A 23,062-nucleotide genomic window follows, 5' to 3' on the forward strand; every position below is an offset into this window, starting at 1 on the left:
TGCTTACTGTGTGTGGGCTAGCTTGGTAGGAAGCACAAGAAATGGTCATCGTATTCATTTGGTACTGGGGAGGGAAATTGGATTGGGATGAAGGAAGTATGAGATGAGAACCTACTTTTCAAGGTATCCTTTCTGTATCTTTTGCCTTTTCAAGGGCAGACGTTTTTTAAGTTTAATGAAGTTCAGTTGATCAATTGTTTTTCTTTCATGGATCACACTTTTGGTGTCTCATCTAAGAAATCTTGGCCTAACTTGTAGTCATAGAGATTTTCCTCTGTTTTCTTCTTGAACTTTTATAGTTTTAGGTTCATATTTAAGTCAAAGGTTCATAAGTGTGAATTTTTGTATAAGATGTGAGTTGTGGGTTGAGGTTCACTTTTTGGCATATGAAAATCCAGTCGGATTTTTGTTTTGCATTGTTTACCACATGCACTTTTAGAAATAGGATTTAATATCAAAAGATAAATACTGTGTAGAAATACAGTCTGCACTTATTGGTTAGAGTTATGAGTTCAGTTTTAAAAAGAAAAAGGTTAGTTATGACTACTATATTGATTTTCAAGAACTATCACTGTGCTTTAATTCTCTAAGCCAAAAAAGTTAAATTCTGTTGGTCAAAAGGCTGTGTTGATGCCTTGTTTCTTCAACCCATTTCATAATCAAAATGATGGTAGTATTACGGGGTAAGAAACTGAAAATGTTACATGCCATTTGTCACGGTGAATTTGAACCAGACATTTAGATCAGCTGAAGGAAAAAAGGTATAAAGGTAAATGTTCTATCTCCAGGAGAGGGTAGGGATACTGGAAATGAAAGGATATAAATTAATTTGCCTGTACTAGAAGTCCTTAGGGGGAGATGATGGAAAGGAACTCTTTTGTATTCCAAGGTAAGGAATGAAGCCCTGCCACCAAAGACACAAGTTGAATTATCGATAGATGGTCCACAGATTGCCTTCCAAGAGGAAGTAGGTCTATTTAATGCTTTTATTTTTTTTAAATATATTTTATTGTTTTTTTTTTTTACAGAGAGGAAGGGAAAGGGAGAAGGATAGAGAGTTAGAAACATCGATGATAGAGAAACATCGATCAGCTGCCTCCTACACACTCCCCACTGGGGATGTGCCCGCAACCAAGGTACATGCCCTTGACTGGAATCGAACCTGGGACCTTTCAGTCTGCAGGTCGACGCTCTATCCACTGAGCCAAACCAGCCAGGGCTAATGCTTTTATTTTGTTGCATTGAGTTAACCTGAGGCCACGTACACCTGCTTTGCCCTTTACGGGAGTTGTGGCTAGCCTCTCCAGATACATGCTGAACAAATGACTGTTGACTTGAAGATGCATTAATATCTAAGGTTCTTTCAGACCATTAAAATGCATGAATAATGTATATTTGAGGAAGGCAAATTTTTTACCATTCTTAAGTTTAGGACCATTTGAGTAATAAACTAAGAAGAGAGAGAGAGAGAGAGAGAGAGAGAGAGAGAGAGAGAGAGAGAGAGACCCCCAAGGTTTAGATCTGTAGTGAGGAGAACTTGAGGAGAAAGGAGATGTGTTGCTGGGCCAATAAGCTTGCTAATACTTCACCCTTGAATTCAGTGGCTGACTACCCATCCGCAGGCAACACTATACAGCTCCGCTGGGCAGACCCCCACCTCCAAAGATGGGGAGAAGAAACCCCTCTCCCTGTGAGCAGCAGATCCAGAGCAAGCAGAGGAAAGAGGGCTGATCTGAGCCCATCCGACCAAGAGGGGAGAGAGGCTGCAGGCCAGGAATGCTCCTCTCCTGGAAGTCCCTCCACGTGGAAACACAGTGAAGGGTGGAGTGCCTGCTCCCTCGGTGCCCTAATCTCCTACTGATACGTACTACGCAGTAATCATTTTTAAAGCTAATAGCATGATGCTCTTGAAAGGCAAAAAGACAGAAGTTTACTCTATTAATTTGTTAACATATACCATAAATGATTTTAATGTCTTCTGACATTTTTAAAGATTCTGTGAATCTTTAATTTACCCTTATGATATATTTGAGATACCAACAAATGTCCATGGCAAGAAAAAAAAATCACTAGTAAATTCATAATGTTGACATCTCTGTACTTATAACTATTACATATTCAGAAGGCATCAACAACAAAAATGCTTACTAACATTGGTGCCCTGGTAGGAACTGCTGTGCTTCTGAGATTACAGATGTGCTTTGCTTTACCAGTGGACATAGTCAAGATAGAGCATGTTTAGAAGTCAAATTAGGAATTCAAGTGTAGCTAAATATACTTTGTATTATTTCTACTCCGTACTAATCCCTCAGACAATAATATCATCATATTTAAACTTGGAAAATATGCATTATGCTGAGTCACTTATATGGATATGCGCACACATCCGTACACAAGAATGATGCGCTGTGTTCCGGGGCTGTAACTGGTGGGCAGTCGGCGCTGCATTATTATTCCTAAGGCAAGGCTCATCCTTTTCCGTGGGAGGAAGCAGCCCTGTGGGAACCTGACGGCTCTGGAACATGGCTTTCCTTTGCTCTTTGGACTGTTCACCTGTACTCTCGTTAGAAGTGGCTTTTTGGTTTAGCTGTTAGTGAAAGCCAGAAGTCCATACCTTGTTGTCTTCCTTGGAGAGACTAAGAGTGGAAAAACCACATTATTCATTTAAGCTCAGTCATTGGCCTCGTGTGTGACACGTGGACAGACTTTCTTATTACATTGCTGGACAGCATGATCCAGGGCCTTCCATGTGCAGCCCTCATGAACCTCCTGTGCACATCCATCATACATACTGTACCCTCTCAAGTGGCTTTTTCCATGACTTGTTTTATATTTTAAAAAGAACAACTAGATCTGGGTGTATCTACTTCCTCCCTAAATGGAAGACCACCTAACGTATAAATATCTGACAGTATAATCATAAAAACCAAATGTGGTGTACAACAAACTTCATTAGTGACATCATTTGGAAAAGATGAATAAAATACAGTAAAATAAGCCCTATTACATCCGTACATTCTACCAAAAGGCATTTCAAGATGTTACACAGTTTTTATCATATTGAGATGGTCATAAATACCATATTGCAGAAGGCTCCATTTGCTACAGTGCCAGAGTCCATAGTACACAGTCATATATAACCATGTTGGAAACTTCATGTAGCTATGATACATTTCTCTCCATTTCTTCCTTAAGAGTAATTACATTTAAATAATCGGGTTGCTTTATCTAAGAATTATTTTCGTCATTTCTCAGGGAGGGAACCTCATTTATTAACTGTTCTTCCCACGACACATTTGGATGGACTTCATTTTCTGTTGGGAAGATGCGGTCTGCCTCGTGAGGGGAGAGGGCAGCGCTGTCATGCGGCATCTGTCTCATCCTCTAGCCTCTAAGGAATGTCAAAGTCAGTTGGTCAAAAGCTAAGAAGGGTCAAAGCCATTTAAAATGTACAGTTCTTCTTCATGGTCACAAGTCTCTTAATTCATGCTGCTAAGTGACGTGTCTTAAGCTTGCCAAAATGCATTTTTGGGTTTTTTTTAAAGAACTTTTTCCTCTCTTTGGATGGGAAGTTAAAATTGGAGCCTTGTGATCCAGCGAGGTGGGGCCTGTATTCACACTCTGGGACCCTTGGCTGCGTATCTTGGCCACTGACATTAAACTAGCAATGGTCGGCCTTTAAGAAAAAATAAATTACTCCTCTGAGTACCCAGGTCCAAGTGTGCATTCCTGTCATCATTTACTCTCATGAGATTGAAATATGTAGAAAATGTCATTGGCAGCTTTTTATGTATGCAGACATGTTTAGTTCTTCAGTGATAGGTCAATATTAATAGAAGTCTAAAAAGTCATCTTTATAAGTCAGTGTTGTTCATCATGTGGAAGATACTTTTTTTTTTCCAGTACATTTAAGTGATGAAGTCTCTCAGGAGATAGAGTAACATAACTTAATAATGTTCAGATGTCCAATACTGAAAGACTACATAGTGGATTTTACAGCTTGGTGGAACTTTAAAAACGTATTTAAAGGGACTATTTAAAAATAGTCCAACTTTCTGTTTCACCGATATGAAGAAATGTGGGCCTCTCTTAGTCCAGGCCACACAAATAATTGGTGGCATAAATCACTAATGCCTGGGACAGCGCTAAGTAGCCCTTTGGCAGGAGATGCAGAAAAGGGCTGTGTGCAATTTCAGAAACAAAGCTATTCTTTAAGAGTTCAGTTCCAATTGCTGAGAACCGGTTCTTATTTCTTTACTAGAGGCCCGATGCATGAAATTCGTGCAAGAGTAGGCCTTCGCAGTGTGGCCTCAATCCCTCCCTCGCAGCCGAGGCAGCTGCCTGGATCCCTCCCTCGCAGCTGTGGCGGCTGCAGCCCCGGCTTCGTCCCGAAAGGATGTCCAGTCTAATTAGCATATTATGCTTTTATTAGTATGGATTTTTTCTACAGTGAGCATCTTTTTCAAAGAGGAGAATGTGGGACAGAACAGTAAGTATGTGGGTATTCTGTGCCAAGGAACTCCATTATGGTATTTATTACTGTTATGTGACACGCCTATTAAATCTCCTCAGAAATTTGGATTCACTTTTAACTTGAAAAATGTGCATGGAGACTCTCTCCCAATTAGTCTCACCTTCCTGTTCCTACTCTGCATTTTCGGCCTTTGGTGTATGGCTGTAACTAGATGGTGTTTAGTTAGTAGAGACCAAGCATTTAACAGTCTCTCAATGTCCGGCATGCTGGTGGATAATGCAAATACGAAAATAAGAAATTATGGGGACAAATTTAATTTCTTTTTTTTAAATATATTTTTATTGATTTCAGAGAGGAAGAGAGAGGGAGAAAGAGATAGAAACATCAATGATGAGAGAGAATCATTGATCGGCTGCTTCCTGCATGCCCTCCACTGGGGATCAAGCCCACAACCCAGGATGTGCGCTTGACCAGAATCGAGCCTGGGACCCTTCAGTCCACAGACTGACGCTCTATCCACTGAGCCAAACCAGCTCGGGCAGCAACTAATTTCTTAGTTTCAAAACCAACTCCTTCAACTTGCTTTGTGTATTCTTATAGTTTCTCCAGTAAATATAAGTTTGTAAAACTTAGTATATAGATCATAAACGTCACCTTCCTAAAATTATACCAGTGAAATATCTTCAGGACATGGCCAGGTTGTTTCTATTTATAGCTGCATTGAGCTCCACCTCAATGGCGATATCCCAGGAGCAAAGAAACAGCGGGGACAGAAGTGGCAGAGTTACAGCTACTCTTGGGTGGGACCCGCGTTAGAAAGGTCCTCTGTGGCTGAAGAAATCGGAATGCCCGTGGACGTACTAGACAAGTCCTGCACCTCAAGCAGAGGTGCCATAACATGATAGTCACCTGCACTGCTTCCAGCTGGGTAACCTTGAGAAACTTAGTATAACTTTGCGCCTCGGTTTCCTCGTCTGTAAAATGAAGATAGTAAAAGAGGCCTATCTCCTGGGGTTTTTATGAAGATCAAATGAGTCAGTGTAGACAAAGCACGTATCAGGCCATCTGGTCCATAGCAAGCGCTCAGTAGGAGTCAGCTATTATCATCAGTAGTGGTAGTAGTGACGCTGGTGGTGCCGGTAGTAGTAGGAAGAGTCACGATGTATTACATTCTTTGGAGGAGACCCTCCCTGGTGACTTCAAACACAGGGAGTGGTTGTGTTCACGCTTCCACAGTATTAGGTGCTATCTAAGTCAGTAGCACTGTATCTTTCTTTTCGATGTGACTTTCTTTAAAATGTAAGCTTTTGGAATAGCATTTATTTTAAGAATTACCTATTTATAATTTACACTGGAGACCTGGTGCATGGATTCATGCACCAGTGGGGTCCTTTGGCCTGGCCTGCACCCTCTTGCAATCTGGGACCCCCTCAGGATGTCAGAGAGCCAGTTTTCACCTGATCCCCACAGGCCTGATCCAGACAGGAGGGAGCCCGATCCTGTGCATTGAGCATCTGTCCCCTGGTGGTCAGTGCACGTCATAGTGACCAGTCGTTTGGTCACCTCGGCTTTTATACATATAGATGTTTTGAGATTTTTATATATTTTAACCATTACATTAATTTTTATATGCACAAGGTTAAAAAATTTTCAAACTATATGTTTAGATGAGTATAAAATACAAAAATAAGACTTTTGCCCAGCTGGTGTGGCTCAGTGGTTGAGCCAGGAGGTCACAGTTTGATTTCCGGTTGGCATGCCCGGGTTTTGGGCTGGATCCCTGGTTGGGGACGGGCAGGAGGCAACCAATCGGTGATTCTCTCTCATCATTGATGTTTCTCTCTCCCCCTCTCTCTTCCTCTCTGAACTCAATTAAAAAAAAAAAAAAAGACTTCCTCCACCTCATTCTAGTCTCACTCTCCAGAGATAAACACTCTGTTAACTATTTGTTTTTTAATCTTTCTGGTGGTTTCTTTCACAACTTTATGAACAGTCTATGCATTCATCCATTCCATGATTGATCCACCTCAGATAGTGCTATTAGGTTAATTTGTAATATCATTCTTACCAGCTAGATGTTCTTGTCAGCCTTTGGTACTAACAAGCTGATAATTTTGTGACGTTACTTAATCTCTCTCTTTCTTTTCCTGTGTCTGTAAAATAAGGAAATTGACAGAGTTGGTTTCCAAGGACACTTTCTTAGAAGTATTAGATTTAAACTAACTCAGGAAAGAAAAAGAAAACCTGGGGGGACGGGAGGGAACAACTATTTTGTGCCTGGAACTCAGAGATAAACCTGGTGTGAGGGTTAGACCTGGATCAGATGCCGAGACAGCATCTGTTTTAAAAGTCTCTCTCTTGTCTGTTATCTCCCCACATGGCTTCAGTTTGTGTGTATTGGTTTCCTTTTTGTAGGATCTTTGTTGCAACTCTGGGGGATGTGCCCTAGTAGTTAGCTGTCAAAGGACAGAGGACACACTCCCCTGTTGTCTTCCATGTGAAAAATCCTGATTGGCCTGGCCTGACCTGGACTCTGTACGGGCGGGGCAATGGTAGGCTTACGTTGTGAGTGCCCAAACACAGAGTTAATAGAGCTGTTGTCATAATCACAACCTGCGTGTCTTTTTCACACAAACAACTGAAAACCTACTTCTGCCCCGCCCTGTACGTATCCTTGCAGGATTTGCCGAAGCCATACAATGAGGAGCTAGCCCTGGGTCTCATCTCACCGTACCGGGGCCAAGGGTTGGGATTTGCGATTGGCAGACCCACAAGGAATAGGGAAGAAGCCGATCTTACAGAAAGGGGGGAATGTTTTTCCCAGCTGAAGGGAACAATGGTAGATAATAAAAGCAGATGTCTCCTCCTCTTGGAGTTTCAGGCAACTGTGATTTTCAGAAGGAACTCCTTCAGTTCTTCTCTGAGTCTTGAGTCATCGCTTGCTTTTATGAATGTTCACTGCCATGTCACCAACCAATGCCCTTTCTCATTCTCCTTCCAGCAATAAAGGGCGACCTTCCCTTACACATTCTTTAACTTCCTATCAGCAGTTAAGAACTCCTAGCAGTATTTTCGCAACAATTTGAACAAGTCCAGACATCAGTGCTTCAGATTCCAGCCCCAGCATGGGGAGGTCACGGCTGCCTTGGTAGTAACACTCTGTTGGATCTTTATGACCCGCTACACAATGGACACACCAGGAAACCACTTCCCCTTTCTGTCCAGGGACCCTCTTTGTTATCTCAGGATACAGTCTATGCTTTGAAAGAGTGGCTGTAGTGCATTTGCAGTGATGGGGAAAAGGGGCCCCACTAAGGCAGAGAATTGCCTGGAGATGACTCAAGTTCTCAGCAAATACTGAAAATATCCCAAGGCCTTTTCCTCGAGGTAAACACCAACTTGGGGCATTTTTGACTGATAACCAAATAAAATGGAAAATGGGCGCTGGTACAGGGTGAGCTGCCTGGGACACGATAGAGTGCCTCCCGGATGCCAAATTAGGAACTGTGCTACCAGGTTCACAAACTCTCATATGGAGGATGGGCGTTTCATATTTTGGATACTAAAAAGCCAGATGTATAAGTACTGTCATTATTATAAAAGAGCTCTGATTGTTTCCCCTCCCACGTTCCCCATGAAAGGACACCTGGCAATCTCTTTGCAGGTGTTTAGTGACATCCATGTGCAAAGCACTGTGGGAATCACTCGGAACACAAGCCTGGCTCTGGGAGACGTGGCTGTGGGTATGATAATGTCACTGCCAAGCCCTGACAGGGCCAGACCGGCCTTGTGGATGGGCCATGTGGAGGGAGAAGGAGTTGCTAGATGTTATTAGGAGGGGCTTTGAGAAGAGATAGATGTTGAAAGGGGCACAGAAGGATCAAGACAACCTCAGTGGATGGAGAGAGATTGTTGGGAACAGAGGGCAGTACATGAAAAAGGCCAAGAAGAAGGAAACCCCAAGGTGAGTTCAGGAGACAATGAGACTAATTTGGGAGAATGGAAGAGTGGAGATAGAGTAGTAGTTGGAGATAAGAATGTTAGGGCTGCCTTGGGCCAAATATTGAGAATCTTCAAATATCAGACATTTTTAGGGGGAGAAAACAGATTGGGGTGAGAGGGACTCTATTTTAGACATGCTAAGTTTTGAGGTGGAGTGGCATGTTTAGGCTAGATGGAAACAGGTAGTAAAAAAGAAGAAATATAATTGATGTAAGAATGGAGTTTTGTGGGAATATAAAGGGGGAGTTGATATTGAAGATGAGCACAGCTATGTTTCCATTCATGTAGCAGCTGTTAGAACCCAAATCTCTTCATATTTTGTACCATTTTTGGTTTATACAGCATTTTATGTTGTTCTGCCTTATGTATTTATTTTTTGGAGACTGTTTATGACCCAACTTGAACAATGCAATGAAATTCTCCTTTAGCTCAAGCTATTGTGAAACCAAAAGATTGGACTTCGTGGCACAAATTGTGGTTTGTAGGTTATGGTTGCCATTGTTCCAACAAATAAGTGTAATTTAAAAATTATTTAGAAGTAAAGCAAATGTTGCTGAAACAAACAAACAAAAAAGAATTGGAATTCAAGGCTGAGGTCTGGGTTAGAGACTGAGAGCAATGCTGGTAATGCTGTTGACCCCTTGTACCAAGAGAAGGTAAAGAATGTTTACATCTTAGTGGGCTGTCTACAGAGAGCTGGCAAAGGACCAGTGAGGGAAATGGGGTGCATGTTGAAGGTAGAAGGACAAGAATGGTTGGTGCTGTCGTGGTGGCAGGGAAGGAAAGGGTGGGAGCTCGCACCGTCAGAAGGTACGAAGGTAGGAATGACAAAGGAAGGACTGGGACTGCTGAATGCGGGTCCAAGCACAGCATAACCCTATCTTCATGGTGAACAGAACACCTTAAAACTGTGGTTGGCAAACTGCGGCTCACGAGCCACATGCGGCTCTTTGGCCCCTTGAGTGTGGCTCTTCCACAAAACACCATGGCCTGGGCGAGTCTATTTTGAAGAAGTGGCGTTAGAAGAAGTTTAAGTTTAAAAAATTTGGCTCTCAAAAGAAATTTCAATCGTTGTACTGTTGATATTTGGCTCTGTTGACTAATGAGTTTGCCGACCACTGCCTTAAAATAATGGTTAGGCCCTGGCTAGTGTTGTTCAGTGGTTAGTGTCAGCCTACACACAGAAGGGTCTTGGGCTTGATGCAGATCAAGGGAACATACCTGCAATTCAGGTTCGATCCCTGGCCCCGGTTCAGGCACTTATGGAGGCTACCAATCAATGTATCTTTCTCACATAGATGTCAATGTCTTTCTCTCCCCCCGCCCCACCATTCTCCTCCTCTTCCTCTGCCCTCTCCCTCCCTCCCTCCCTTCCACTCTCTCTAAAAAATCAGTGGAAAAAATATCCTCAGGTGAGGATTAACATTGACAACAATAATTTTAGAAGGTTTATAAAATCAGGTCAAAGGACCAAAAAAGTTTTGTAACCGGAAGAGGGGAAAGGCTTATTAACAGAACAGTGGCGACTCCCATTTCTTTAAGGGGGAACATTAAGCAGAACCACATCCAACCCAATTCCCATGGGAACTGTTGGAGGCACACAAAACCCAAAAGCTGTTTTTCCTAATTTTTGGACAGAATTTATCTACAAGAATATGTGTCTTAAGAAAATAATGCAACTAATGTTAACCAATTAGGTGATGATTATTCATAGGATAAAGGTACCGCCCCAAAGGTATCCTTTTTATAAGATTTACTATGGAATTATTTTAGTTGGCCTCTAATGCCTTCAAAATCTATTATTGTTAACCGAAAAAATAAAAGATATATTCCTCTCAAAAACAGCTGAAACATGCGAAAACAGCATAAGTATAAAGCTGATATATGTATACGGATATAGAGCAATATACTTGAACTTGGTGAGTTGTTTACAGTTCCTTTAACACTAGTTCCTTCATAATGTTTAAATGTTACTGGGCTAAAGAGTAAGGATCATAAAATCTGAAAATTTATTAGGGCCTTACAGGTATTACATTATAAATTTTCACTTTAAAGTAGAGAAAACTGGGCTCCAGAGAGGATAAGGGAATTATCCAAAGTCATAAATACCTCGTGGCCAAGCTCAGTTGAACTATTAGAACATTTCTCTAGTTTGGTTGAGTCTGTGTTCATACTTGTAAACAACCTTGTGTGATCACGGCTTTATCTGTGCAAGATATCTTACTTAGAGAAACACAGCTTAGAGAAACACAGTTTTTCTAAGAACTACCTTAGAGAAACACAGCTGTGTGGCCCTGAGTGCTGTGTAACTTGACGGCACCGCTAGTATTGTACTTTCACAGAAATCTGGGGATTTTAATAAGAGTCAGCCGTATTTATTGAGCATCCAGGTGAACAGAGAGGGAGATATTGAAGATGAAGTGTTTGAAAGGGGTAGAGAAGTGAAAATACTGTTATTTGTCTTTTCAGTAGAATAAAGCCATTTGGTGAAAAAGTATTGACCAGTGGTCGGCAAACTGCGGCTCGCGAGCCACATGCGGCTCTTTGGCCCCTTGAGTGTGGCTCTTCCACAAAATACCACAGCCTGGGCGAGTCTGTTTTGAAGAAGTGGCGTTAGAAGAAGTTTAAGTTTAAAAAATTTGGCTCTCAAAAGGAATTTCAGTCGTTGCACTGTTGATATTTGGCTCTGTTGACTAGTGAGTTTGCCGACCACTGGTATAGACTAAAGCCAGCGGGTGAGTAGGTAATGGTTGTTACTTTTGAAAGATATGACTCTTTTGCCCTTAGTAATAATTCCTTCTTACAAATACAAACTACACGCCACTGTTTTAGAGATATTCAACTCAGCAAACATGAACTAATATGGAAATGACACAGGATGGGACAAGCCTACCAATGATAAAAATGGAAATTTGAGTAAACATTAATCAAATGAAACCCTAAAATATACAAATTATTTACTTCATTGTAAGACTGAAAGTTGAGTATTTGTCTAATTCCCCTACCCTGCCCCCCCCCCCAATTCTTTAAAATCTCAGAGGAATTTTATACTTAAGTTCCTCAATATCTATCGCTCAGGTGGCTTTTCTTTGGTTGTTCCAGTTAGAACTGAGATCACTGATTTTGCTTCAAGCATTGACAGAAAAGATCAGAGAACAGATTTTTTTCTTTAAGAATGTACTTCATCTACATTAAGAATTAATAGCAAACATTTTCAGTTGGAAATAGTCCATATTAGTTCCTTTCATGTCCACTAAATTAGCATAGTTTTTGTAAGAATCAGCAGCTAATACCTTCCTGCTGTTTTCACTGGCCTGTGTGGCAACAGAAATGAAAATTATTTAAGGCATTTCACTGTGATGTGGAGTTGATGCTTTTAGAACCTGACCTCACATTCCTCCCCCAGAAAAGGCTAAGGCTGACATGCCCGAGCTCCACGTCACTCGGCTTCACCAGGCTTATCAAGACCGTAAATACCACCGGAGCCTGTCCCTTATCACATGCGATTTATATTGGGATACACATCCTCTCCTCTCGGTGGGGCTGTCGGTGCTTGGGCCACGTCCTGCCTCGGGCCCTGCAGCCTTCACAGAGCCAGGTGACCGCCTACCCCACGGAACACTGGATCTCCCCGCACCTCCGGAAGGAGAATTCTCCGCAACGGCCAGTGGGCTGCGGGGTTCATCAGAACACCGTCTCCCAGCCTCTCGGTCCTTATTTCTTGTGCCCCGTGACAGACACAGCCAGCCCGTGGTACTCCGGAGACTCTCCCAGGAGGATAACGACTTGGTCGGAAGCTGCTCCCTCTCTTTCTCATGGTATATGGAGTGACTTCAAATAGAGATCAGTGTTATGTATGAAGACACAGAGCTACTGCTCTTCTGTAGCACGGCCGAATGCAGGCCTCATTCTCGGTGGGAGAGACGAGCCTCTCCAGAAGAGACTCAAGTCCTGTGCTCATGTCACTTCTTCCTTGAACCCTCCCAGGGAGTTCACTGCACTCGGTACTGGCTCTGTCTAGAGTCAGCGTGATTTGCAAAAGGCTCAGAATGAATTAAAGATCAAAGAAATGGTCTTTTAAAAAGAAACCTATGTCATTTTGCAACATATGTTAAACACACATTCCCAAAGCGGTCAGTTTTCATGGTAGCATTCTTGTATTTGTGGTACTTTGCAGAAAACCCAAGTCTACCACGGCCCTCTCCCCCAACTTTATGGGGAATGTATTTAAATTCATAGTTATTTTTCTACTTACATCCTCCCCTAAACCCAATGTAGTACATTCTCATTTGGCTTATATTAACCTATTTGTATTGTGTAAATGACTGTTCTCAAGACTGTGATTTTCATAAGAGGGGCAACAAGAACTTAGTGCTAAACCAAGTAAGTTGCTAGATACGGAGCCTCACCATGTGGACCTAGCTTCTATGACGTGAAGGCCTAAATGGAAGCATGAGTAATAGAACAAGAACAAGACCATTGAAGTACAAATCTAATCAAGTTGTAGATGGAACTTTAATGAGTACACCCTGAACTGCAGCCCTTGTGGGAGCTGCATATTCTATCTTTCTTATCAGTTCTCAGAATTAATATATTAAACTGTCTCATACATAAGATCCTGAGCTAATCTCAGTCAGAGAGGAATGCGTTGTGGGAACACACAGCAGTTTATCCCCTAATTATCTTCATTTGACAATTTTTAAAATGCCCCAGCCCATATGGGGCGCTGACTGCCCCTTAGGCTGTGCCTGGCCGCAGTCAGGTATAGAACCTGCAGCCAGAAATGAGCATGGGGTTGTCACTGATGCATCCGCCATTCTTCGTGTTAGGCGGGGTGTTGGGAGGGAGCTGGCTTAGCGTTATGAGGATGCTGAAGTGTCACAGTGCTTGTGCTCATAAATAGCAGGACCAGAGCGGCTCGCCGTTCAGAGGGTGAGTGTGGCAGCTCTGCATCCTGCAGGGGCCTCGGTATCACACAGGAAGAAATGAAAGGGAATTTATAAACCAGCAACATATTTATTCTGAAAGCACTGATGTCTTCCAGCGTCCCAATCCCAAGAGCTTCCCCAGACAGTGATAAATCCCCCGTCGTTATTGGTGTGAGTAGGGGATAAATGGCTGCTCGCAGGCCAGCACTGCTCCAGAGGCAGACTGGGAATTTCCAATTTACATAGAAGTTGTTTTCCAGAAGTTCACTTTCACATCCTTTATTTCGAGCTTGGGGAGAAGGAGAAAGAGTGATATGCAGTAACAGTTGTATTCAGTCTTGTCTTCTTTCCTGAGCGCTTTGGAGAGAATGATGTAGGCCCACTATGGAGCCAGCCAGGCTCTGCCCTTAGACAGGTGACTGGACCGCACTAATCTATGGGGAATTTAAAACATGGGGACAATCCCGGCAGTGCTCCCAGTGATGAGTCAGCCCAGTGCCAGGAGTATGACAAGTGCTGTCCTCGTCTCCCACCCCCACCTGTGGCCATGTGAGCAGAAGGTGAGGAGCCGCTGCGAGGCCAGCCATCTCGCCCCCAACCCCTAGTTCCCTGCGTCCCCACATGCCGCTGCCCCACTGCCATTGCCCTGGCCAGCTCCTTGCTGGGGGCACAGAGGAGGAGAGTTCCCTGAAGTAAGGAGAACGTTATCTCCATTTTTAAACCTCTGTTTTGTAAAGTAACCAGGATGGGTGGGTTGTCTCCTCTGCTGCGGGACATTTATTGAGCTCCTATGATGCCCCAGGCACTGTGCTCACTGGATCCTCACAGTCACCCCACAGCGAGGAGCTGGCGGAGCTGTGTCCAGGCCAGTACCACCCGACTGCCAGGCGCCTTTTTCCCCTGTTACCCCATGCCACTGGCTGGCACTGTCTCCAGGCGGCCTTCACGGGGTGGCAGAGATGACTGAATTGGAAAGTAAACTGCGTTCTACATCTGTCTGTCAAATCTGAAACTTTGCCTCATTCAACAATCTGTAAAACTCTTGATAAAACCTGTGCCCAAACCATTGCAGGGGGGTTGGGGAGTCCCCTCTAGGGAGCAGGGGTCTTGATTGTCTGTAATGTAGGAGAATCCACTGAGTTAGTATTTACATATTCCCTTCCTGAGCTGCCAAGATCGTCTCTCATGGTGGTCCCATTTCACCCTAAAAAATAAATAAATAAAATTTAAAGTCAGGTATTCTTGAATATATTCTTAAATAAGTAAATATCATAAATCTTGACTGATGATCCAGACCCTAAAGGCCCTATGGCTGCATAAGAGTTAAATCCTTAGGAGGCAAAGATGACCACAGACTTCAAAAAAAATCATGTTGAAGGTCAGGGTTCTTTTTTACTTTCTTTAAAAAAAAAAGTTTTCCAATTAGAGCTGGCATTCAGTAGTATAAGATTTCAGGTGTACAGCGTAGTGGTTAGACATTTATATAACTTATGAGGCGCTCCCCCCTAAAAGTCTAGAATGAGGTCAGGGTTCTGTGATGTGGACATGTCTGGTGTAGGGAAAGGGGCCAGGGACAGACTGGTCTACCTGGCTTAGGCAGGTAATGCTCCGTGACCTTAAGCAAGTTACTTACTAGTAAAATTCCTTTCCCATTTGTAAAGGGACTGTGACAGGTACATGACAAAAAAAATCCAGATATCTCATTTTCTTAAGTATTTAAGACTTTACAATTGAAGGAGGGGTTGGAGTAGGGCCTTTCTTAGTCCTTTTGAATGGAGGGTGTGGTGGAGAGGGGAAAAAAGCTGGTGGGATTTGATGGAGTAGGTGTGCAAAACGGAAGACTTGAACTTTGACACTCGAAGTGTAGCTGCAACTAGAACTTTTAATCTAAATGTTCAACCTTTACCCAGTTTTTCCAAGAGGTTCAATTCAGTATCATTTTATTTCATTTTCAGAGAAAAGGGCTGCTGAAAAAAATGGGGAAACCAGAAAAGTGATGAATTTTTATAATAAATAAATTTTAATTTCCAAAGGCCACAGGTGATCTTCCCTTTCTGGTACCTTTCAATTCTTTTGCCTTTTTATCTTGGTCAAATCAATTTTTACTTTAAAAAAAACACAAAACAAAAACTTGCCTGGCTGGTGTGGCTCAGTGGTTGAACATCGACCTATGAACCAGGAGGTCATAGTTTGATTCCCAGTCAGAGCACATGCCCAGGTTGCTGGCTCAGTCCCCAGTGTGGGGCGTGCAGGAGGTAGCTGATCAATTATTCTCTCAGCATTGATGTTTCTATCTCTCTCTCCCTATTCCTTCCTCTCTTGTATCAATAAATAAATATACATTTTTTCTTATTTTTTTAAAATATTTTATTGATTTTTTACAGAGAGGAAGGGAGAGGGATAGAGAGTTAGAAACATCAATGAGAGAGAAACATTGATCAGCTGCCTCCTGCACACTCCCTACTGGGTATGTGCCCACAACCAAGGTACATGCCCTTGACCAGAATCAAACCTGGGACCCTTGAGTCTGCAGGCCGACGCTCTATCCACTGAGCCAAACCGGTTGGGCAGTGGTCGGCAAACTCATTAGTCAACAGAGCCAAATATCAACAGTACAACAATTGAAATTTCTTTTGAGAGAAATTTTTTAAACTTAAACTATATAGGTAGGTACATTGTTATTAACTTAATTAGGATACTCCTAAGCTGGCCTTTGCTAAAAACTCAAGGGGCCAAAGAGCCGCATGTGGCTCGAGAGCCTCAGTTTGCCGACCACTGGGTTAGGGCATACACACACACACACACACACACACACACACACACACGTGTGTGTGTGTGTGTGTGTGTGTGTGTATTAAACTTAATGAGGACTGAGAAAATGACTTAGAACTGGGCATTTCATCACCTCTGAATCCAGGTGTCAGATCCATTTAATTCAAGTATTTTTTTAAATGATGATTTGCACAGAAATCAAGTCAGACCCTTGAAGATTCAAAATAACTGTTTTGCTCTCCCTTCCCCGACCCCTCAAATTCCCTGGATATTGTCTTCCTCGCCCAGTGCACAACGGGGGAGAGTGGAACCCTAGCAGCGTTCCTCATTGCAGTGTACACTAGTAGCCAAAACACTAGAATGCCTATGCGTTTCTTGTGAAATGCTGCATTAATACTTCCTGGAACTGTCACTTCAGACTAAAAGCAGCGTCTCAGCAGCTTGGAGCCCACTTGGCTTCGCAAACTGGGTGGTTCTTTCTAATGCTGGAATGAGTAGGCGGAGCCCGTACAGAAAGTTAGAACCGGGGGTGGTGGTCTGGGCTTTGCTGCTCTGGCTGCTTTGAAGACTGGCTTCTCCGGAGCCACTCCCTAGCCCTGGGTAGAGGACCCATCACACCACACACAAGGTATGACATGATGTTTGCAGCAGCCACACCAGAGCCGCAACACAGAGATTTGCTGATGCCAGGCCAAGCTTAAAGTCCCTCAAAATGCAGGCTGGCCCAGGGTAGGGGCGCTGTGGCTTTGAGGAGGACCCCACAGACCACTCCCAGGCCAGGTGCACAGGGCAGGTGAATGCTGATGAACATTCCAGAAATGGGATGCATTTTGCCACAGCTAGGAAATGAGATGGTAAAAGCAGGACGGGCAGAAATGAGTGGTTGGGGATTCAGAATGAGAACACTGCATGATGGGTTTTAGAGCTGGTGGGTGGTTTTTATGAGTTCTATTCCTGGGCCAGTTCTAAACACAGGAGCAAGGAGCACATGTGCTAGACAGCCTACCCCAACCGCACAGGCATCGGACTTCGGTGTCCTGGTGAATTCCAGCAGTGGCAGGGATGCTTGTAAAATGCTGAGAGTACGTCCCATGGGACCCACAGAGTTCTTTGGTGTTGGAACCTTGGAAGCTCTGCACATTATTAAGCAAGTGGAATCATCTTCTCTTCATAATTTTTAGTTCCCCAAAATGTGTAATCACCCAGTAATCAACTGGGTGATTACAGAATCGAAGAGCAAGCACAGGAAGGCAAATGGGACTTTTTTGCTGATGTTCCCACAGCTAATGATGCTTAATTACAGATCTAAATCTTGTTTTATACCTTTACCAGCTGCTTCAATTCCTGATATTGCTTTGGATATATAAAAGCCTGATTTTTGAAGATGAAATACCTACAGATAAGGAAGATTTTGAGTTTTGGGGTTTTATTTAGTTTTAAAAGGTGTAAAGTTGGACCCTGGCCAGTGTGGCTCAACTGGTCCAGTGTACCAAAAGGTTGCAGATTCGATTTCTGGTCAGGGCACATTCCCGGGTGGAGAGCTCAGTCCCCTGTAGGGGGCATGCAGGAGGCAGCTGATATATGTTTCACTCTCACATCAATGTTTCTCTCTCTCACTCTCCCTTCCTTTCTAAAGAAAAGGTTTAAAGTTGGGAACATAGCTTTTCCCCTGTTGGTGGAATGAATATGTGGCCTGTTTTATCTGCTTGTTATAGTGCCACCTTCTGTTGAAGTTGGTTTTGACAGCCATTGGTTACTGCAGTGAATAAGGGAAAACTATATATAAAATTCAGTTAAAAAGGAAAGCTTCTGAGTAAAATATAGCTAGCTATAAAAATTGCTAACCTTAAAAATTAAAAAATTAATTTAATTTAAAATTTTAATTCAAAAATAAAAATTCAATCTCTTCTTGGTGGTGGAAAATACTTGGGGAATTAAAACTGCATTATTATAAAATTAATAATTTGTTATTCCTTATTAAACACCTACATTTAAAAAATAGATATTATTTGCATATGTTTTAGATATGGCACAAAATAGCTAATATTTTTATCAATATTTATTAAGGTTTGTATAAAAATTTGCACTTCAGATTACTAATATTTCAGGCATGTAAATTTTGCACGTTTTTTAGGGAACAAATGCAGAAATTGCAGTGGATCTAACCTCCAATATCAGCCTGTGGTATTTATCAAAGGCAGAGTTGCCAGCATGGAGTAGGCAAAATGGACTAACCTAAGTCTGCCAAAAATAACTCGTATCAAGTGGGTTTTTTCCTTTTAATTTTCTCATTCTGATAAAATTCTTATTCTAAAAATTGGCTACAAATGAGAGGACTGAGACTCATGTCAAACGTTTTTTAAATACTTTGGTTCCATGAAAATGAAATATGGCTCTTGGAAGTCGGACCGAATTTCCATCATGATTTGTATAAACTGATTTGAGTCATTAGGTAAAACTTAAATCAGACATTGAGCTCGCAGATCACACTGGATTGACTCCAGGCTGATAACCTGTGCCTCTCTCTCCAGGTGCAGTGTGGAGCTGGCGGGCACGGGAGTTAATGCTCACAGCCTAACCTCGCTGCACCAAAGGAACCTTCCTTCTAGTTCCCTCTCTGAAGGTGTCGCTTTGTCTCTCTTCCCAGGGACCCTCTGAAAATCCAGCAGCTGCAGAACCAGATCCGCCTGGAGCAGGAGGCCAGTGTGCGGCACCCGGCGACCAGCACCCCGTGCAGCGCGCCCCCCTCGCCACCCTTCCCGCCACCGCCCGCCTTCCCCGAGCTTGCGGCCTGCGCGTCGCCCTTGGCGCTGGAGCCCATGAGCGCACTCGCCTCGCGCGCCGCCCCCGCCATGCAGTCCTCCGGCTCCTTCAACTACGCGCGCCCCAAGCAGTTCATCGCGGCTCAGAACCTCGGTCCCGCGTCCAGCCAAGGCACCCCGGCCTCCAGCCCCAGCTCCTCCAGCCTCCCGTCGCCCATGTCCCCGACACCGAAGCATTTTGGCCGCGCGCCCGCGCCACCCTTCGTGCAGCCCTTCGGCACCGAGGCCGAGGCCCCGTGGAGTCCATCCTCGCCATCGCCCCCGCCACCGCCGCCCCCGGTCTTCAGCCCCACCACGGCCTTCCCGGTGCCCGACGTGTTCCCGCTGCCGCCACCGCCACCACCGCTCCCAAGCTCGGCCCCGGCCTCCCACTGCGCCTCCCCCGCTGCCCGCTTTGGCTACAGCCATTCGCCTGCGGCCTTCCTCAGCTCCATGCTGCCCTCACAGCCGCCGCCTGTCGCTGTCAACGCCCTGGGCCTGCCCAAGGGCGTCACCCCCGCGTGAGTGACAGCCACACCCTCTCCCCTCCCACCTGAGGTTGCCTGGCCCCTTCCCCATGCACCCATTGACCTGCAGCCCGAATAGGTACCACTGTAACCTTTTTACATACCTACCTTCTTCCAATTTTTAAATTCTCATCGCAACTTTACTAAACTGTTCTTGCCCTTACTGAGAGCAACACTTTCTTCTGCATTAAATAACAGGAGATCTTCTCAGGAGCTACCCAAATCTAAGCAGTGCTTTTAAATTTGATGACAGTGGCGTCAGCTACCATTTCCTGAGCATAGTGCAGTTCACTATGTTCCCTCACTTCTAAAACATATGAAGGATTCCAGTAGTTAAACCGTTTGCCAGGGTCACACAGCCATCACATGGAGATTTGAAGTGCCTTTCTGACTCCAAATCCATGCTCAAACTCTATACAGTCAAAATCGGTTCTCAAATGTCTCCTATTGCCAACAATTCAGTTCTTGACCAAGTTGTTCACAGAAAAAAATGTCTCCGTTATTGACCAAAACTTCAGTTTTCGACCTTTCATGTTGATACCTCAGCATGACAAAAAGCATGTCTCAGGCAACAAATAAAGGAGAGAATGCTTTTGTTGCTGGCAAAATCCACAATGAGTACCATTTTAAAACATAAAGAGGCCATCAAGAGTGCTAATGTTGCTAAGGATGTGAAAGTGCTCACAAAACAACAATCCCAGACAGTTGTTTGGGTAGAAAAACTGTTGTTGATCGGATAAAGGAGAGCAGTTAGGCAGTGACAGTATTTCGAAGGCAGTGATATGTGAAAAGTCCCTTTAAGGCTAGTAGGGGGTGGGTCCATAAATTTAAGAAGTGTTTATTTAATGATTAAACAGTGCATGAGACATGTACTGTATATAAGAAAGGTTAAAACAGGGAATCATTTGGGAGCCTGGGACACATTAATTCCATTTACATTATTTCTAATGGGGAAAAAGGATTTGGTTTTTGAACAATCGCTTCTCAAACAGCCTTCCAGAGTGAACTGAGTTTGAGAAATGAGGTTCCTCTGTATCTTAATATTTCAGATCAATAGTACAGTAGAGGTGGGGGGGGGCTTGGTTATTAAGTATATACAATGTTTTTGAACTAACAGAGTGAGTTTACATTTAGGTAGTGATTGATTAGAAAGGGGTGCATGTAAATGTCTTTATGTTGGTGATGCAAATAAGTGAGGCCGTGTGCAATCTAGTGAAGAAATGATGGTGCCGGTTCTGACCCCAGCCAGCAGTGATCTCAGGGGAGTGACAGGGATCCTCTGTTTCTCTATTTGCATATTATCTCATACCTGTCTTTCCTTATGTCACAATGATGACATGCAGCCCTCCGAAATTTTTAAATAGAAAAATCTATGCAGATAAACACGATGACATCTACGAAGGTACAGTAAAGCCTTCAAAGGAACATCGTATGGGTGTTTGGCATGTCTTGTTGAAGAGTAAGTGTGTAAAAGCTAGCACCCGCTCATTTTACTGAAGAGTTCAGAAATAAGTACGTGCTAGCAGAGGTCAAGCCAGTTCCCATACCTCAACTCCTCCTGTTGAATCCCTACTCCCGAGTCTGCCAGAATCCCAATATTGTTCAGAGAGAAAAGAAGGAAATTCTGCTAAAGAATATAAACGAGAAGACCTTAGGATGCAGGCTGTTTTCATCTGTGTGGAAAGGTTTTCCTTTCTGGGCTGTACTAACGCCGCCTTAGAAAGAGCATTGCGTTTGACTTCAACGTGGCGTGTCAAGGCACTTTGCTTAGCAGTGTCTTGTTTTGTCAGGCACCTTCTAAATGCTGATTACATGAATTCAAAATCTGGCTTCTTCTCAAATCTTTATTGGAAAAAGTTCAGTCAAATGAATACATAAATAGTGAAATAAAGGAGAGGTCTGTGTAGTAATGATGTGATAATGGGCTTCTACTGAAAGTTGAGTCAGTCGGATTGCCTGAGAAAACCTTTCTCTTTCTCCCCTGCTTCTCTGAGCTAGGAAATGAAGTATTATCTTAATACAGAGACACTAACTGCTAGCTTCAAAAAGTGGGTGTTTGTTGCCTGACACTTTATCCTCTCTTGTAAGACAAAATGGTACCAAATCTTGCTTCCTGGGAAGATAAGTACTATATAAAGAATTTACTACTCCTCGTGTAGGACTTTGATCAAAGAGTAGTCTATCAAAGGCCGTGGGTGGTCATGCCATTTATCTTCCTAAGTAGGAACAGTGGTTTTATTCTGATCTTGGACTTTGACATTATCTGAAGAAGATAAAAACCTTAAGAGGTTTTAAGATCTTACCTCAAGTAATAGAAGCACTTGCTTCTTATTAGCATGTATTGCAGTGACTCATTTTATAGAGTAAAAATATTTTATACTTGCCTCCACAAGAGTCCAGTAGCTCCCGCCTTTTCTTTTAAGTTAATGGAGAAGTCATGCTGGTTTTGTAGCTGCACAAAACTGTCCCCAGAGATAGTTAGGTGCTGGGACACTGAAGACAAGTGGCAATGCCAGGCAGCAGATACTTAGCTCTGTGTCAGCCCAACAAGCCATCGTTACATGGCTAGCCTCTGTCTTCTAGAAATGTTCCTGTTGCTAAGTCACACACTTGAATTCTTTGGGTTTCACACATGTAACTTGTAGGACATTTTTTCCTCCAGCATAAAGTAAGGAACATTTTTTTCCTCGCTTGCATTCTGAGTGAAAAACAAAAAGGTAGCTCTTTATTCATTACCAGAGGCCCAGTACAGGAAATTCCTGCACAGGTAGGGTCCCTAGGCCTGGCTGGTGATTAGGGCCAATCCGTGGGGCGACCGGCAGGGCGATGGGTGGGGGGTGGCCACTGGCACCCACCTTGGTTTGCCTGGCACCGCCCGCTTACCAGCCCCGCCATCCCACCCCCACTGCCACCACCATTCGGGGCCTGCGGGCTGGGGGCAGCTCCTGCATTGAGCGTCTGCCCCCTGGAGGTCAGTGCTCATCATAGTGACTAGTCATTCCGCCGTTTGGTCTATTTGCATATTAGGCTTTTATTATATAAGATAGTAAGCCACATAACTTGCAAAAGACTTTCAGGGCTGCCACAACTAACTGGCATCCTTGAACTTGGAGGAACTGCCAAACTCTTGTGAGATGAATCTTTTCAGTTACTTTCATTCATATGTCATAGGTTACTCGTGGTCATTGTGACAGCAAATTCAGCGTCACTTGTGTGTGTTATTTCTCTAATTCAGGGGTGGGGAATCCTTTTCCTGTCAAGGACCAATTGGATATGTATAACATCATGCGTGGGCCATACAAAATTATCAACTTAAAAATTAACCTGCTATATTTGGTCAAACATTTAATTAACTCACCCCTAATGCCTTGGCAGGGCCAGACCAAATGATTTCTCAGGCTTTATGTGGCCTTCGGGCCAGACATTGCCCACCCCTGCGTCTAATTGGATGGTTCTGGTGTATGTGTCAAGTTGTAGTAAATAGATGGATGACACATCTCAGGGAACTAGAAAAACATTAGGTTTTTTTTTTGGCCTGCCTTGTTTTACCAAAATTTT

General features: G+C 43.5%; 1 protein-coding gene across 8 annotated transcripts in view; it reads left to right on the forward strand.

The window, feature by feature from the left end:
* Window positions 1–23,062, forward strand: part of PALLD (palladin, cytoskeletal associated protein) — a 407,210-nt gene that overhangs the window by 344,511 nt on the left and 39,637 nt on the right. For all 8 annotated transcript variants that reach the window (XM_080676510.1, XM_080676507.1, XM_080676509.1 and 5 more), the window contains one exon: window positions 18,824–19,498. In XM_080676510.1, coding sequence (XP_080532636.1) covers window positions 18,824–19,498 — 675 coding nt within the window. The remainder of the gene's footprint in view (window positions 1–18,823; window positions 19,499–23,062) is intronic.

Source organism: Plecotus auritus, assembly GCF_963455305.1.
Source record: "Plecotus auritus genome assembly, chromosome: 6".
In the NCBI taxonomy this organism is placed as follows: Eukaryota; Metazoa; Chordata; class Mammalia; order Chiroptera; family Vespertilionidae; genus Plecotus; species Plecotus auritus.